The 17,933-nt window shown below is 38.2% G+C and overlaps 1 protein-coding gene across 2 annotated transcripts in view; it reads left to right on the forward strand.

The window, feature by feature from the left end:
• LOC126354004 (intermembrane lipid transfer protein VPS13D) overlaps positions 1-17,933 on the forward strand; it is a 488,122-nt gene that overhangs the window by 342,631 nt on the left and 127,558 nt on the right. For both annotated transcript variants that reach the window (XM_050003313.1, XM_050003314.1), the window contains exons 49-53: positions 6,709-6,924; positions 7,090-7,314; positions 12,644-12,822; positions 12,904-13,048; positions 17,482-17,690. In XM_050003313.1, coding sequence (XP_049859270.1) covers positions 6,709-6,924; positions 7,090-7,314; positions 12,644-12,822; positions 12,904-13,048; positions 17,482-17,690 — 974 coding nt within the window. The remainder of the gene's footprint in view (positions 1-6,708; positions 6,925-7,089; positions 7,315-12,643; positions 12,823-12,903; positions 13,049-17,481; positions 17,691-17,933) is intronic.

Here is a 17,933-nt window from a genome sequence, read left to right on the forward strand (position 1 = left end):
TCTTGAAATCAAAACAGTTTGTGACACATATGGCAACTTCTCCTTTCTCCATATTTTCTCTGCAGAAATAAGAAGCTAACTTGAACCCTGTATAACATTTAACATATCTATACCATTGGTCACACGATGTTCAGTGGGGCAGATTATATAAACTGGTTTGTTCAACTCTGATTCTTCAATACATATAAGCAACTCGTTAAGCTTACCCCTTAGTCCTTGGATATTCTGATGCAATAACATTAACTGATTTTGTGCACTGAATGAATTACAACTGGTTGAATCTAATTTTCCTGCCAATTTTTGAGTATCTATATTTTCAATCAGAGGCTGTCAGCAGGAATTATGTACATTGGAATTTGGTTTCTGGCTGCCTGCTTTATCAATGTGAATGTAATTTTCAGCCTTTCTCTGAACATCTTTTGTTTCTGCCCTCCCTGCCCTAAAAAAACTGCTAACTTGTAACCACCGGTACTTTACCACTTGTGACAGTGCACCCCACCCCCCAAGTTATTCACACCTATAGTGACAAGCAATCCAGCTTGAAAGGTCTCACTGATGTCTCCATAGATCATAATTACTCTCCCAACCTTGTACAAAAACAAGTCATCTGTGCCATATCTTTCCAGTTATCCAACATCTCCCAAAGACGCACCGCCCAGCTACAGAGGAGCATTCCCCTCGTAACTCAGTATATCCAGTACTGGAGCAACTGAATCATTTTCTCCATCAGGGCTTCAACTACCTCTCTTCGTGCTCTGAAGTGAGAAATGCCGTACCTACTATCCTTATCACCTCTCCCACAGTGGTACTCCACTACCCACTGAACCTACATAATATCCTCATCCATCCCTACACAATCCCTGCTTCCATGTTCTTGTCTTATGGCAAATGTCCCTGTAATTGGCCTAGATGCAAGACCTGTCCCATACATCCTCCCGCCACCGTCTACTCCATTCCTATCAGAAACATCACCTGTCCTGTCCAAGGCAGTGCTACTTGGGAAACTGATCATGTGATCTACAAGTTAAACTGCAACCACTGAGTTGCATTCTATGTGGGCATGACATGAAGGATATCATGTTGGACACATGCTCAGCAAAGGAAAGATCCACTTGTTTCTTGGCCACAGTTTGTTGGTGGCCATTCATGTGGATAGACAGCCTGTTGGTTGTCATGCCCACATAGAATGCAACATTGTGGGCAGTACAAGCAACAAGCTGTCTCTCCACATGAGTGGGCACTGACAAACTGTGGCCGAGAAACAGCTGGACCACCCTACTGCTGAGCACGCTGCCCAGTGTGACGTTCTTCACTTCAAAGACTGCTTCACAGCCTGTACCATCTAGATCCTTCCCACCAACAGCAGCTTTTCTGAATTGCACAGATGGGAATTCACCCTGCAATACATCGTACATCTAGTTGCCTATCCCCTCATGCACTGCTGCTCGCACTCTGACTTCAGCTGCCAGAGACTGTGATCTCGTGTATGTGAGTTGTGTGTGTGTGTGTGTGTGTGTGTGTGTGTGTGTGTGTTGTGTATTTATTTATTTTCGACTAAGGCCTCGTTGGCCAAAAGCTCACTTTCTGACAGTCTTTTTGTTGTACCTATCTGCTTCTCAGCATCTCCACTATATGGTGACTAGCATCTACCTTTTTCATAATATTGTTATTTTTACTTGTTTATTGCATTATTGAAGTATATTTAAAACATAAAAAATAGATAAATTCCTGATTTTTAGCACCTAAAGATCTGAGCCCCAATTATTGACCATCTGAAAGAGTCTCTCGCTGCCACATCAAATTTTAAACCCATAATCTAACCTAAGGTAACTGATGCTGTCTTCGTGATCTGGACCTAGGCAATACATTATTCCCTTAACACTTCCTTATCCCATCTGTTTCACCTGTACCTTTTTGGTTCTACAACCTACCTTCCTAGCCACTGATCTTTACTTGATTGACGGGTTGATAAAAATGCCTATTCATATAAAACCTACAGTGTCTCACGACAATATAGCATACCATTACTTCAATACCAAAGATTCTTTGCTTTACAGTCTTGCTGTCTGCAGATGGCTTGTCTGCACTGATAGGCAGTCCTTATCCCAGTATGCTTAAGACATTGCCAAGATCATCACAGCCATGCACTGTGATTCAGACCTGGTCCACAAACAAATATCTTATATCCTCCCATTCTCCTAATACTAAACAATAATAATTACTGACGGCAAAAGAACACCCACTTTCACCTTACCTCTTACCGCGCCTCGTACCCAGTTTGTCCTACCACATCAGAGGGAGAGCCACTTCTGAAAGCAGGTGCTGTATACTAACTCTATTGTGTCTCCTTCACACCTGTTTTGTGCACAAACTACTAATTAGCTCTCCATTTGCATTAATTGCCACCATATTTCGGCAACTTTGAGTCATATCATCTCTGGTAACATTTTCTTGAAATAAACAAAATTAGGTCACCTTGCACAACTTTTTGCACTCTCTTAAGCAAAATAATGAAAAAGACTTCCTCTGTGATTTGCTTATAGATAATTTGGAGCAGGTTCTGCTGAAAAAATAGTGTCAAAAAAAAGAAGTGATGTTTAGCTTTTAATTGTTTGCAAATTTAGGGCAAAGTTGGCGATTTTTCTAAGAACACCAAAAGTGCCTATTTTTGCCCTACATTTACAAAAAAGAGTCTTCTGCAGACTCTGTTAAACTATTTTCATTAAAAAGACAATGTTCTAAACCCTAAACCATCTAAAAATTATATTTGGTTTTGCCGTGCGAGCGTATATAAGCCACTAATAAAATATGGCAAGGTAGAGCTGCATTGAAAAGGAGGAGGAGGAAAAAGAAAAAGCCCTTAGGGAAATCTTTGTTTTTAACCTAGCATTGAAATTAAATTTTATTGGGTTTTATAAACCACAAATTTGAAAATACTTAGCATTTAAAAGTGTTTTAATTATATGAATATTATTCCATATAAATTATCTTTGTTTAGAAACTGCGGTTAAACTATAGCTTATGGCTAGTACATCCCATCTGAGAGGAAAGAAAGAAAAGTCATTATTGTGGTTTTAAAACCCCACCACCCCTCACTACTCACCATTAATTCATCAGGAGTTCTTGACACCTACATCTCCATCTACATGGATACTCTGCAAATAATATTTAAGTGCCTGTCAGATGGTTCATCAAACTACCTTCACAATTCTCTATTATTCCAATCTTGTATAGCGCACGGAAAAAACAAACACCTTCATCTTTCCGTATGAGCTTTGGTTTCCCTTATTTTATTGTCGTGATCTCCCTATGTAAGTAAGTGTCAACAAAATAGTTTCGCATTCGGAGGAGAAAGTTGGTTTTTGGAATTTTGTGAGAAGATTTTGTCGCAACAAAATACGCCTATCATTTAATGGTGTCCATCCCATATCCTGTATCATTTCAGTGACACTCTCTCCCATATTTTGCGACAATACAAAACATACTGCACTTCTTTAAACTTTTTTTGATGTACTCCGTCAGTCCTATCTGGTAAGGATCCCACACCGCACAGCAGTATTCTAAAAAGAAGCTTGACAAGTGTAGTGTAGGCAATCTCTTTAGTAGATCTGTTACATTTTCTAAGTGTCCTGCCAATAAAACGCAGTGTTTGGTTAACCTTCCACACAACATTTTCTGTGTGTTCCTTCCAGTTTAAGTTCTTTGTTATTGTAATTCCTAGGTATTCAGTTAAATTTACGGCCTTTATATTTGGCTGATTTATTGTGTAACTGAAGTTTAACAGATTCCTTTTAGCACTCGTGTAGATGACATCACACTTTTTGTTATTTAGGGTCAATTCCAATTTTTGCACCATTCAGATATCTTCCCTAAATTGTTTTGCAGTTTGTTTTGATTTTCTGATGACTTAATTAGGTGATAAATGACAGCGTCATTTGCAAACAACCTAAGACGGCTGCTCAGATTGTCTCCCTAATCGTTTCTATAGATAAGGAACAGCAAAGGGCCTATAACACTACCTTGGGGAATGTCAGAAGTCACTTGTGTTTTACTCAATGACTTTCTGTCAATTACTACGAACTGTGACCTCTCTGACAGGAAGTCACAAATCCAGGCACATAACTGAGACAATATTCCATGCTGTTGTTGTTGTTGTTGTTGTTGTTGTTGTCTTGTCCTGAGACTGGTTTGATGCAGCTCTCCATGCTACTCTATCCTGTGCAACCTTCTTCAACTCCCTGCACCTACTGCAACCTACATCCTTCTGAATCTACTTAGTGTATTCATATCTTGGTCTTCCTCTACGATTTTTACCCTCCACGCTGCCCTCCAATTCTAAATTGGTAATCCCTTGATGCCTCAGAACATGTCCAACCAACCAACCAATCCCTTGTGTGCCACAAAATCCTCTTGTCCCCAATCCTATTCAATACCTCTGCATTAGTTATGTGATCTACCCATGTAATCTTCAGCATTCTTCTGTAGCACCACATTTCGAAAGCTTCTATTCTCTTGTTGTCCAAACTATTTATCGTCCATGTTTCACTTCCATACATGGTTACACTCCATACAAGTACTTTTAGAAATGACTTCCTCACACTTAAATCTATACTTGATGTTAACAAATTTCTCTTCTTCAGAAACGGTTTCCTTTTCATTGCCAGTCTACATTTTATATCTCTCTACTTCGACCATCATCGGTTATTTTGGTCCCCAAATAGCAAAGCACCTTACTACTTTAAGTGTCTCATTTCCTAATCTAATTCCCTCAGCATCACCCGACTTAATTCGGCTACATTCCATTATCCTCGTTTTGCTTTTGTTGATGTTCCATAAGCATGCAATTTAACTATAAGCAGTTTATGTGGCACAGTGTCAAAAGCCTTCTGGAAATCCAGCAATATGGAATTAATCTGAAATCCCTTGCCAATATTACTCAACACTTCATGCAAATAAAGAGCTAGTTGTGTTTCACAAGAATAGCGTTTTCTAAACCCGTGTTGACTGTGTGTCAATAGATCATTTGCTTCGAGGTAATTCATGATGTTCAAGCACAATATATGTTTGAGATTCCTGCTGCATATCAACATTAGTGATGTAATTAAGTGGATTACTCCTGCTACCTTTCTTGAATGTTGGTATGACCTATGCAACTTTCCATCTTTGGGTACGGATCTTTCGTCGAGCGAATGGTTGCATATGATTGTCAGGTACGGAGCTAATGCATCAGTATATTCCCAAAGAAACATAATTGGTAAACAGTCTTGACCAGAAGACTTACGTTTATTAAGTGATTTAAGTTGCTTCACTACTCCGAGGATATTTATTTCTATGTTACTCATGTTGGCAGCTGTTCTTGATTCGAATTCTGGAATATTTACTTTGTCTTTTTTTATGAAGGCATTTTGGAAGCCTGTGTTTAGTAACTCTGCTTTGACAGCACTGTCTTCAATAGTATCTCCATTGCTATTGTGCTGAGAAGGCATTAATTGTTCCTTGCTGCTAACATACTTCACATACGACCAGAATCTCTTTGGATTTTCTGTCAGGTTTCGAGACAAAGTTTCATTGTGGAAATTGTTATAAGCATCGTTTTCCTCTCAGTTTGTAAACTGTTGGAAAGTAGTAAGAGAATGACATTTGATATGCGACGACCTTGTATTGGAAGTCATTACATACAAACTTTTAAGTGTATTCCACAATTACTTCCAGAGATACCAAATGCTAAATGTCAAATTTTTTGAGCGTCTGTTTTTTCGGCTGTCTTTGCTTCAAATTATTCATATGCAAATAATTGAGGAAATAATTTTTTATTACTTCTCTTAAGAGAGTGCAAAATGTTGTTTCCCTTCATCTTTTCTTTCATATGCCTTTTTCTTGTTTACCACACACTCTACATTATACAACTTGTTATCTTATTGGACTGCACAGTCTGGACCAATGTAACATAATTCACCCCCCCCCCCCCCCCCTCTCTCTCTCTCTCTCTGTCTCTCTCTCTCTCTCTCTGTCTGTGTGTGTGTGTGTGTGTGTGTGTGTGTGTGTGTGTGTGTGTGTGTGAGAGAGAGAGAGAGAGAGATAGAGCGAGCTCACTGAACTGCTGTTATAAAGGTTTTGTTTATATACCTAGCCACTGAGCAACATCTCACTTTATGGTCACTAGTTGATTATGTGTATCCCAGCCAACATTGTCCAATATTGTATTCAGTTAAGACTAACAGTCATTATAATATCAATAGCTTGGTAATTTAAACTCAGTTAATAGTTCTCCATTTATACAGTTCAGAGGAACATTTACATATGTGCCATCCTGTTTTATAGGGGTGTTGCTTCATATAGTTTGAATATAATATTGATGTACATATGCCATTTGCCAGTTTTTATCTTAAAACATATATGCCTCAAAATCCTACATCTGATTGGCTACAGTAGTAATGTGAAATGGGAGGTATTCAAGACCTGAGAATGATGTACCTCAAGAATCTAAAATGTGTCAGTTTTTACAACAAAGGCAAGAAAAATGATCTAAAAGTTTAATATGAAGGAAATTATTTGGGAGAATGTGGTGCTGGTAAAAAGATATGGAAGAAACTGTTCATATAGTTCAACTTTTCAGATGAATTGCCTTCACTACTGTAAATGTTAAAAATCAAATATAAAGATATTTGGTGAATTTTTCTTGAAATGGCATACTAATTTCTTTTTTAGGTTTCTGTATCAGTACCTTTCTGGATCTACAACAGAACTGGTCTCCCTCTAGTATTTCGACAGGAAGGAGTTGCAACAGACACAGCTGGGCAATTTGATGAGCATGAAATGGCACGCATGGTGGCACCACTTATGTTTTCCTTTGCAGACCATGAAACTACTCCAACAGTTGTTGCAAGGATAGGCAATAAAGTGCACCCAGAAGGAATTCCACATGTAAGCAGGATTTACGTTTTGTAACTGAAAATGTGTGTTTTATTATTATTATTATTATTATTATTATGAAAAAGAATTCGTATAAAAGCAATCACAAGTTCTTATAACCTTCCAGTGAATCCCCAACAATGACTATTCTTTCTCATTATGTCATTTATTTTACAGTGGTGCAATCACTTCCATCTTCAGAAAGGCCTACAAGTGCGCAGACTGAGAGTTGCTCTGAGAAGCAACAGCCCAGATCTTGTGTATTTAATAGGTATCGAAGTTCGCCCTGGCCGCGGCCGTCACAGAGTTACACACATAGTTACTTTATCTCCAAGATACCAACTTCACAATATGTCAAGTCATCATCTCCTTTTTGCCCAAAAATGCTTCACAGGTGCTACGGTAGGTACCAGTTAAGATGTCAGTAAATTGATAAATATGGTGCCAAAATAACTGCTACCATTTGTTAACATACATATACCTTGTCATAGTTTTTGAAAATACTTAAATACTGTGTTACAAACAGGGATGGATTTACAAATATTGCCCTGTGCTGAGGATCCCAACCCAAGTCTACTAACTGAACAAGGTACCACAGTAGCTAAAGCTGTGGCATCATTTGGAAGGACACGGATTAAAATCACTGTCTAGCTGGGTTTTTTCCATATATACTTAAACTGCTTAAGACAACTGAAGTGGTGGTTTATTTCAAAAAGATGTGTTCAATGTCCTTCCACTTCCTTGTCGAAATTGATTCTTTGTTCTTTACCTAAAGACCTCATTCTCTTATGTATGTTTATGCTTTAAACATCCTGAATGTTCACTTATAAAGAAAAAAAATTATAAAGGAATAAGAGGACTAGCTCTTTCACAAATCTGTGAGTATTGTGATATCTAATTATGCCTGTCACAATTTTGTTCAGGTGTTGTTTTTTAAAATTGTAAGCTTTCAGGCACAATGAATATTATGAGTTAAGTACAATCACTATTACATAATGTATTTAATAAGACTTTGAAATAAACTGTTAATCAGAAAAGGGACAACAACTAAATAGACCTGAGGAATAAAGATAATGTGCTCTATTGTTTATATGGGATGGGGTAATTAAGAGGCACCACAGCTAAAATTGTGGTGATTTAGGGCTAGTGGCAACCTCATCACAATAACAGGTCTCCGTGAAATTGGCGAAGCACTGTACCTGTTTCAACCCAGCACTGGCTGGCCTGATGGAAAAGAACAAGTGTAACAGTGCTACCTTTTACCACTGGAATTATCGTTTGGGCTTACATAAAGTAACCTGTAGAAGCAATCTGATGAAATGAATAGATTAATTAGCCCTCCATTTATGACATACAAGCTGAAGGAAGAAGGTGTATTTTTCTGAATTAAAAATGTTTGCAAGATTCGATAGAAATGGTATGAAGGAGCTGTGCTATTTATAAAGCAGGTAGACAAAAGACAGTAACTGCAGCTTCTTCTTCTTCTTCTTCCTCCTCTCTCTCTCTCTCTCTCTCTCTCTCTCTCTCTCTCTCTCTCTCTCTCTCTCTCTCTCTCTCTTTTTAAGAGGTGGAGCCCCTCCACACCCACACCGGCATGATGGCCAACACAAAAGGTCTACTGCCATCTCTGCATAAGGGTTAGTATTCACTAAAGTGAGGTGTCGCAGGATGTGGGTACTGCGATGTTTGCGTACGTTTGGTTAGGATTAACCATTAATACGCGCTCATGTGGAGATAGATTGGTCGAAATCTGACAAAGGGTAGCGGTTTTAAGGGCGGAGGAAAAAAAGTGCCAAGGCAAGAGCCAAGGGAAAAAAAACCTCTGTAATAGTTAGGCCAGGTGGTAAGAGCAGTGGCGGTTGTCTTGCTGCCTGCGATAGGTTGTGCAAGGATAGGCTTTGTTAGTAGAGGGTATCATGCATGTCGATACCTTGGCGTTGTGCGTTGTGCTGCTCGGTGGCTGGCACTGGGTGCTGGTACAGAGTCCTCGTTCATCGTCAGCAACCTGCAACAGTTAGGTTTGTCATCGATCTTGTGTCCGATAGGTCATATACCGGAAGCACAGTGTGAGGGAATGTTGGCAGATTGTTTGTGCACCTGTGGGCGAGCTCTTCGGTGTCCCTGCTGTGGCCTGTTGGTCGGCTCTAATAGCAGCTGGTAGTTGGCAGTCAGTGTTGCTGATATGCAGGCGCTTACCGACGTTTGTCGCTGTTTGCGTATGTTAGTTTATCATAGGTGGCTATGCCCTAGCTAGCAGTGTCTTTGGCCGCTTGTGCTTCCACCTGTGGTTGTGATCGTAGTTTCCCAGAGTGAGGATGAAAGGATTGTTCGAGTGTCTTGAGTTCCTGTATAGTCGTGTGGCGTGTTTTTTGAATACTTCCTTGAGGGTATCAAGGCAGTATTCATGGTGAAGATCCACGGTGCGTGTGTAGCGTGGAGCATTGCTAATGATTCGTAGCACCTTGTTCTGTATGATCTGCAGGCGGTGCAGTCGTGTAGGAGCTGCATATCTCCAGACGGGAGCTGCAAACGTCATCAGAGGTCTAATCAGTGTCATGTATATGGACCACGACACCCTCCTATTACAGTGACTGCAGCATATATGTGAATAATCCACTCACAAAGTTAATAAAGAGTTGCAGTTATATAAAAAGGAGACTCTGAAGTATGTGATACATCATGTGCAACTGAAATATGAAGGACAGAAAAGTTAAAAAAAAGATCACATTACCATCATATATCAACAGACTGTGTGTGGGAGAAAGTATTCATCTTCAATTTAGTGTTGCTAGACTATGATGCTGTGTTGTGCAGGACATGTAGCAACAGCGGTAATCATGTGAACAGGCTGACTGGCTGAAGCCAACGTGCAACTGAGTTAGTTACCTCCTTGAAATGAAGTCCATGAGAAAATGGGGAACTTAGCAGTAACTTCCCCAAAAGGGAAGAAAATTAATATCGTTGAAAGCAGACTGTAAATTACATGACCATAAGGGTCGCAACACTGAAAGTTCATTTCCAGAAAAGATCCATAAGATGGCGGTCATTCAAATGTATGTATTCCTGGAAGTTAAGGATTATTTTGAATGGATCCATAGAAATTACATGAATTACTTGAATAACAGTTTTCAACTTAAGAGGTTGTCATGGGGCAAGTGATGTATACTTTGTACTTTTGAAATAGCCCCACAAAGAAACATTTCACACTGACAAATGTGGTGGTCATGGTGCCAATGAAATCAGAATTACCTTTGAGCAGCTATCTGACTGTCACCATTCTTGTGAAACACCTTCATGGCAAACATACATAGTTAACCTGTTCACTGTTTCATGATGGGCCTACTAAATGGTAAGGAGCTTGGCACAGAGAAAGACTACTTCCCTTTTGCTACTAATCCCTAGGGCTCCCACTACTACTTTCAGATTTCCTTTTTCCTGTGCCACGCTGAATGTACAATGGGACTACAAAAATGAAGTGTCTCACATTAACACAGTTCTACAACAAATGTGACACTTTTAAGAAAAGAATTCATGTTCTGTATTTCTTGTAGAGACAGTTCTACTGTGATAAGGATAACAGTGAAAGGTACTCCAAAGTGGAAGTCTGTGTGCAATCCTTGTGCCAAAATGTCTAAACTGCATATAGATACACTGTGAAATTCTGGTGTTATATAGACCAAATTCAATGTCATGTTCATCCGTTATGAAATGGTGCCAACAATGTGACAAAAGCCACAAGAGGTGGGTTATATTGAATGGGAATGAAGTCCATCAACATTGACCACAGACCATAATTCCAGGCAACCAAGGATCTGATTTGCAGCTGGTGCAGATTTCCCAGTTATGAAGACATTCACACAGTGGTTCTCAAATATCTCAGTGACCAAGGAGCACATTTCTTTTATCATGGAACTGAACCATTGGTAGGACATTCTGAACTGTTGTGTACAAGGATTTGGTGACTACATTGAAAAATAGTGTTACATATCTATGTCACTTTGAAGTGTATTGCAGCATTTGATAAAAGTTACTTTGCTTGCTATAATAATGTGTAATTCACTTCCTTATATCTTTACTGTATTCCAGAACTGCTCAGCGACAATGAAAAGAAGAATATCAGTTTGTGTATAGTTTGGAAGCTGTTGTCACTCGTAGAAAAAATACAGAACACGTACATTATCTTCTTTGGTAATTAAGTATTCTAAATGATGTAAATGAAGTTTTAAAATCTGGTTCAGAAAATCAACAAATTTTATTCTATACTCCAGTGACACAACCTCTTTCTATAATAAAAACAGAATTCAGCATACTTGTTGCTAATGAAAGTTGTTTTTTGTAGTGTGCCTTAGTTTCTTCCTAGTGGTCAAGCACGTCTTAAATAATAAAATGACTAGTCATTATCAACAATAAGTATTCCAAAACTGGATACAACCTCTTCAAAACCAGAAAATACATCATAATTCAAGTTAATTTTTAATAGCAAGACCTGCAAAGATTTTGGTACTTATGGCAGGAAGACCTGTTGTTTTGGGTATAATTTTCATGTAATCAAATTAGTGCTAGCTTAAACTAATATTTTTAGCGCGCTGAACTGACATTCATGGAGGACAATGGCTCAATCCTGATTTAGATTTTCTGTGATTTCCGTACATTGCTCCAAGCAGATACTGGGATTGTTCCTTCGAAAGGGCACAGCTGATTTCCTTCCCCATCCTTCACACCATCTGAGCTTCTGCTCCTTGCTAATGATGTTGATGTCAATGGGAGGTTAAACCTAACTTTCCTTCCTTCTTTGAACTAATATCCTTACTGTCCATAATATCTTGCAGGCATAAACAAGGCTGTTTGAATGTTACAACAGTCATTGCATAACATATACAATTGAAAGAAGTGCCTTAGAAGCATACTTTGACATTGCTTTGTATTCACAGTACAGAAAAACTGTAACATTTGCCTTGATTTGGAAGTATAGGACACTACATCTCATTGGTTTATAACTGACACTTTTTATGAAAATTGTGTGTGATGACTGGATCACATTTAGTACTAAAAGGATTAACTTGTTCGTAAAGATATTTTTCTTACCTGAAAGTAGTTTACTTCCTGATGCTGGCTGTGGTAAAGTGTGGAATCTGTATACTTCATTCTACATCTACATCTACATCCACACTCCGCAAGCCACCTGACGGTGTGTGCTGGAGGGTACTTTGAGTACCTATATTGGTTCTCGCTTCTATTCCAGTCTCGTATTCCTTTCCCTTTCAGATACAGATTGTAAGTTATATAGGAATAATTAGCAGTATTGTAAGAATTGTAGCATAAAATAGAATGCAACTCATTTTCTGCAACAAGTTTTCATAGATGGAAGTAGTGGCAGAAGGTAGAACTAAACTGAATTCTTTAAAGTTATAACTAATTTAAACATCAATATAAAAAGTTTGAAAATATCTCTGTACCTTGGATAGTGTGAACTGTGTGTTTCAGTTGAAGAGAAATGTTCGTATCAGTATTTGAATGCGTCTCCAAATGTTTAGGTTGTTTTAGTACCCTCAGTACAAATTGTGATTGCAGAAAACTATGATTAAATTATTAGTAATTCTTGTATTTTATTTTTTGGTTACTATTATCCACGTAATATAATTAAAACGACAGGATATTTGGTCTAATTGAAACATTTCTTCTTCTTCTTCTCACTTATGCTTGGCACTGATAGTTCCTCCTTTTCTTTTAGACTGATCCTGGAGCTGAAGCAACTTACCTGAGGACTGTGCCTGATTGCAATTTAGCATGGCATTGGCCTCGGCTCGACAAAGACCAGTTACTTTGTGTTCGTTTACCTAATGTTTCAGGCTCTTTGTGGTCTGGAGGATTCCAGATAGATATCAGTTATTCTCTGCATGTAAATATAAGGTATAAAATGTGAAAATGTGATTTATACCCGTTTTGTTCCAACTAACTTAAGCCTGTAGTTATTTCAATTTCTTTTTTCAGAGATGTAAGCAGCAAAATGTACCTGCTGCGTGTGGAAGTAGTTTTGAAAGGTGCCACATACTGTGTTGTATTCACAGATGCTGATACAATGCCTCCACCAATACGCATTGACAATTTGTCAGAGGTATCCATGCAGTTTTACCAGGTTTGTATCAGACTATGCCCAAATCTATTTATTTTCTATTTAGACAGCTCTTGTGTATGGATGGATGATTTAACATTTTTGTGTCTGTGCAGAATGTGTTTGAGATAGTATTAAAACTCAGATCCGAGTCTTTTGTCACCAGAATCTGCTAGACCATGTAGTTTATAACATCCCATAAGGACGCACCTTTACAACCGACTTCAATCTCAAACAGGTGTATATCTCTCTCATCATCTATAAAATTCTGTGCAGTCTCTTCTGCTAACACACAATACTTAGAGCTGTGAGAGAAGTAAACAGTTGATACGATAACTTTAACTCATCTGATATTTGTTTCTCATAGGAACTAAGTCATTACTTCGTGCAGGTTGGTCCTCTTACTAATAATCTGCCGTTTGTAGCAGATTTGTGTCTGGTTGTGATAAAACTGAGCTACAGTATTGTGTGGAAAGTTCTGGTTGAAAATTATGAATTATTTAGGAATAAAGGAGACTACTCACTGAAAGGCAGAAGTGCTCTGTTGTTGATAGGTGCTTCCTTTATCTAGCTGTAGGAAACACACACACACACACACACACACACACACACACACACACGCACACACACACACACACACACACACACACACACACACACACAGATATTCACACTCACACTCACTCATATGCACATGCTCGTCTCCCTACATTGTGCTCAGTCAACTGCCCACTCTGTATTGTCCCATGGTGACTACTATGGGAGGAGGTGTGGGTATGGGGTAATGTGTGATGAGGGATGGAGAGAGGTGGGAGGCAGGGAGGGGATTGGAGGGAAGTGTCTATTGGCTTGTGGGAGAGTGTGGAGATGCCTGTGATCTAGCTACAGGTGCAGGCAGAGGGGGCAGGTGGCATAGGGCTGGGCACGTGAACATGCTATTGGGTGGGGGTGGGGGGGAGTTACCGTAGGTTTAGGCCACGAAAGTTATGGGAGTGACAGATGTGCTGTAAGGATTCATTGCACTGCTGCACACTGTTTTATGTTGGTATGACAACCAACCATCTGTCAACTAGAGTGAATGGCCATCACCAAACTGTTGTCAAAAACCATGTGACTCCCCCCCCCCCCAACCCCTTCCCTGCCTCCCACCTCTCTCTATCCCTCATTATACCACTCTCCACATCCTCACATCACTCCAGTACATTCACCATGGCACAGTAAAGAGTTGGCAGTCAACTGAGCACAATGTAGGGAGACAGGCATGTGCATATGAGTGAATGTATTTGTGTGCATGTTTTTCCTTCAGCTATAAAAGGGAAGTACATTCTGAAAGCTAGCCAAGCTAGCAAACCTTTGGTCTGTATGCCTATCAATGATGCAGCACTTCTGCCTTTCGGTGAGTCATATCATTTGAAACTGAGCTACAGTTTTGTGAAATGTTTGACACATGCTCTCACCCTAGTGAAATCCATGGTATTACTGTTGATAAAATAGGAATCTATAACAGAATTTAAGCTCAATATCAAACTTATAAAAACTCAGTGTTTGCTCTTGCAGAAATTGTTGTTTTTGGTTATTGAAGAGTGTAAGGGAGCTGTGTGATATATAGCTGAACATTCCATGGTTATGCAGGTTATTACACAAATAACCTGCTTTACCTAGAGAATCAAGATAGATAATAATAATAATAATAATAATAATAATAATAATAATATAAAGCTATACCTTAAAAAGAAACAATGTCATTATTATTAATTTTTTCCGTTTAACATATGTGTATTTTGTTAATTGAAAAGAATAAGTAACACATTGTTATGATACTAAATCATTACAGTAATGATAATTTGTAAAAAATGTTTAAAGCATGACTTTTTTATGCCAAGGACATTGAATATATGAAATTTCTTCACATAACACATGTGATGGGCAACACTCTAAAATTCAGCAGGTTTTCCAATTGCGGCAGGTGGTCCTCCAAATATCCAGATTTGTACCAAGCATATTTGAGTATATTGGAAAACCATGGTGAAGAGAGTTGTTTATGTACTACTTGAGTATATTGCTTCTCAAGTGGAGGCTGACTCATAATCATTCAGCCGAACAGCCTGAAAATCTCACAAATTCTTCCAATATTGAAAGTCAAATATATCCAGTAGCTGTACCTGCCCCATCAACCCTTAGAGATCAATGGATGAATGAGTTCCTTGTTATCATGTACGATGCTCCATACTATGTTTTCACACTCGCCACTCCCATTTTCATAGTTTTGAGAGAAACTAATGGAGAGTTGGGACCAAGAATTTGAGAATCTCTTTTTGAAGCCCCAAATGGTCTTGTGATGGCATTGAAATGTGGTAATCTAACATCTGACCACATCACCACTGCAGCAAAAAAAAAAAAAAAAAAAAAAAAAAAAACCTCTATAATTTTTTTTAGATTCTTGGAGTGGTCAGTGTGAAAGAATTGTTCTGAGTGTCATACACGAGGACAAATAACTTTTCCATTTGTTGATCCCAAAAGTGTCAATGGGACAGGTACAGCTGTAGAATGTTTATGGCTTTTTATGTTGGAAGAACTTCATGAGAAGATTTTCAGATCTAGTTCTGCTGAATGACTGACATCATAATCTTCAATTGAGGAACAGTATACTCAAACTGCAGTCACTAAAGTGCGCCTCATTTATTACAGAGGCCAAGTTTAGGTTCGTTGTGCGCATCTGACATCACAAAACACAGTCAGCCAATGAACATAGAACGACGTTGCCAGAGCTTGACTGCAGTGCAGAGCACGGATGAGAGTCTTCAGTTTTAGAAACGTTCAGTCATAAATAAAGTAATTGAACAAAAGCAATGTCTTGATAGCAGACTTTCTTCTATAGAAAGTTTGGAAAAAGCATTATTTATACCAATTGCTTCATATTCTATTAATTAATTAAACCAAACAAGCAATAAGCCTCCTAATTCAGGCGATAGCAAGGAAAGGTATTTGTATCATTCTCACTAACCGCTTTTTCGCAATAAAGAACAGCGGTAATTGTTTATTTCCTATTGTACTTTGACGAAACATGAGTAATTCATAGTCAAACCAACAGTGTTTGTCGGTATTTCACATGATATTTTAAAGTCCTCTGGGAGATAGATTGAATGACGAGCTGCATTAGTGTAATGGTTAAAGTGTATGGCTGCTAAGCGAAAGGTTCCAAGTTCAAGCCTTGATCGATGCTTAATATTTTCTTTATTTAAAAATTTCATGAATTTTATTTGTTTGAATGTAATTTTTTGAAATTTCTTGTGGCAACTAAAATCGACCATACGGAAAGTATACGCTATGGACTTTTACCTCTGCAAACTCTTCAAAATTTTGTGGAATGGTTTACTTCATCTAATGCTGCACAATAACTACATTGAACATCGAAACAAAATTAAGCCATTTATGAGGGAAAGGTATCAGTCAAGAATATGTGTAAAAAACAAATTTTTGGGCCAAATAGTTTTTGTGATATCGAATGATAAAGTGTGCCAAAGCAGTCGAAACACCATGTGTCTGCACAGGCAAGCTGTGCAATGATGCGGGGAGCATGTCTCTGTAGCAGCGAAATGGTTAATGCGGCCAGGGTGGCTTTACTTCATAAACTGCGCGCTCCCCCCTAAACGTAAGTTTGCGAACTATACTATACTATGGTGCTGCTTCTCTTGGTGTGTACAACTGGCAACGCAGCAATCTCTTGCATCTGGGCGGGCATGCGCGAACCGCCAAGATAAAAGACTTGAACTATAATTCATAATCAGTCCTCTTTGCAAAGGTTTCTGAATGTACTGAAATATTTCTTCTACAAGTCAGGATATTTAGGGAATCACCACCATAATTTGAGATTTTGCTGGATTTTGTTTTATAATGTGTTGTCCTCCATGAAAAAATTTCTTTCATTTTATGTTCTTGGCGGGGGAAAAAAATGTTTTAAGCATTTATTTTCAGATTATCATTATTGCAATTTTCAGTTTATTTTAAAAAAAAATGGTACTTCAGAAATCAGCTTTATTACACATGGATGGTAGTGGCATGACATCTTCTTGAATTTGTGTTATATCAAAAGTTCTCATTTTTCAAAATTAACTAATGGTGGTGGAGTTATTTTGTAAAATTTCAAGAAAGTTAATTGCATTTACCTTCCATGTGAAAAACATTTTTCATATTTCATGGCTTAGAAGGTATTCCCTCTAAACCTAAATGCCAAATTACCTTTTGGGGAATCAAAGTGGGGGGGATGTATTGCACTATTTTTACCTCTCTCCATACCTGCTCTGGAAATGTTAACTTGTAAGGGAACTGCAAATTAAGATCATAAGACCTTCAGAAGATTTGTAAACAAAGTAGAAGAGAACTTTGTGAAAACTGTTATTAGCTTGTGTAACAAATATCTGCTACTGAACTAGAAGTTTTACATTTTTTTTTAACAGAGTTGCATCAGTGACGAAATCCTGCAGACGGTAGTGAGACCAAGAACATGTATTGCTTATGCTTGGGATGAACCCACACAGCCACATTACATAAATCTAGTTGCACCTGGAGGTGCATCTTGTGTCTACGAAATGGCAACTCTAGGGCCTGGTAGAGGACTGACTTACGAAAATTTTATTTACATAGCATTCACTGGCACCTTTGAGAAGTAAGTTTAATATTTCATTAATATCAGTATATAATGTACAATGTTAAAATGATTATTATTGTATCTTATATGTTCTTTTTACTATATTAACTTTTAGAATGGAATTAATCTTTGTTATCTAGATAAATTAATCAAGTAACCATCAATATTTCTTGGCTTTTATTATTAATCATCTAACGTAACCCTCATTGATCTATATAAAACAAGAACAAAGTGTTCATGATTCTCTCTGAAGCGGGAACG

Source organism: Schistocerca gregaria, chromosome 3, assembly GCF_023897955.1.
Source record: "Schistocerca gregaria isolate iqSchGreg1 chromosome 3, iqSchGreg1.2, whole genome shotgun sequence".
Taxonomy (NCBI): Eukaryota; Metazoa; Arthropoda; class Insecta; order Orthoptera; family Acrididae; genus Schistocerca; species Schistocerca gregaria.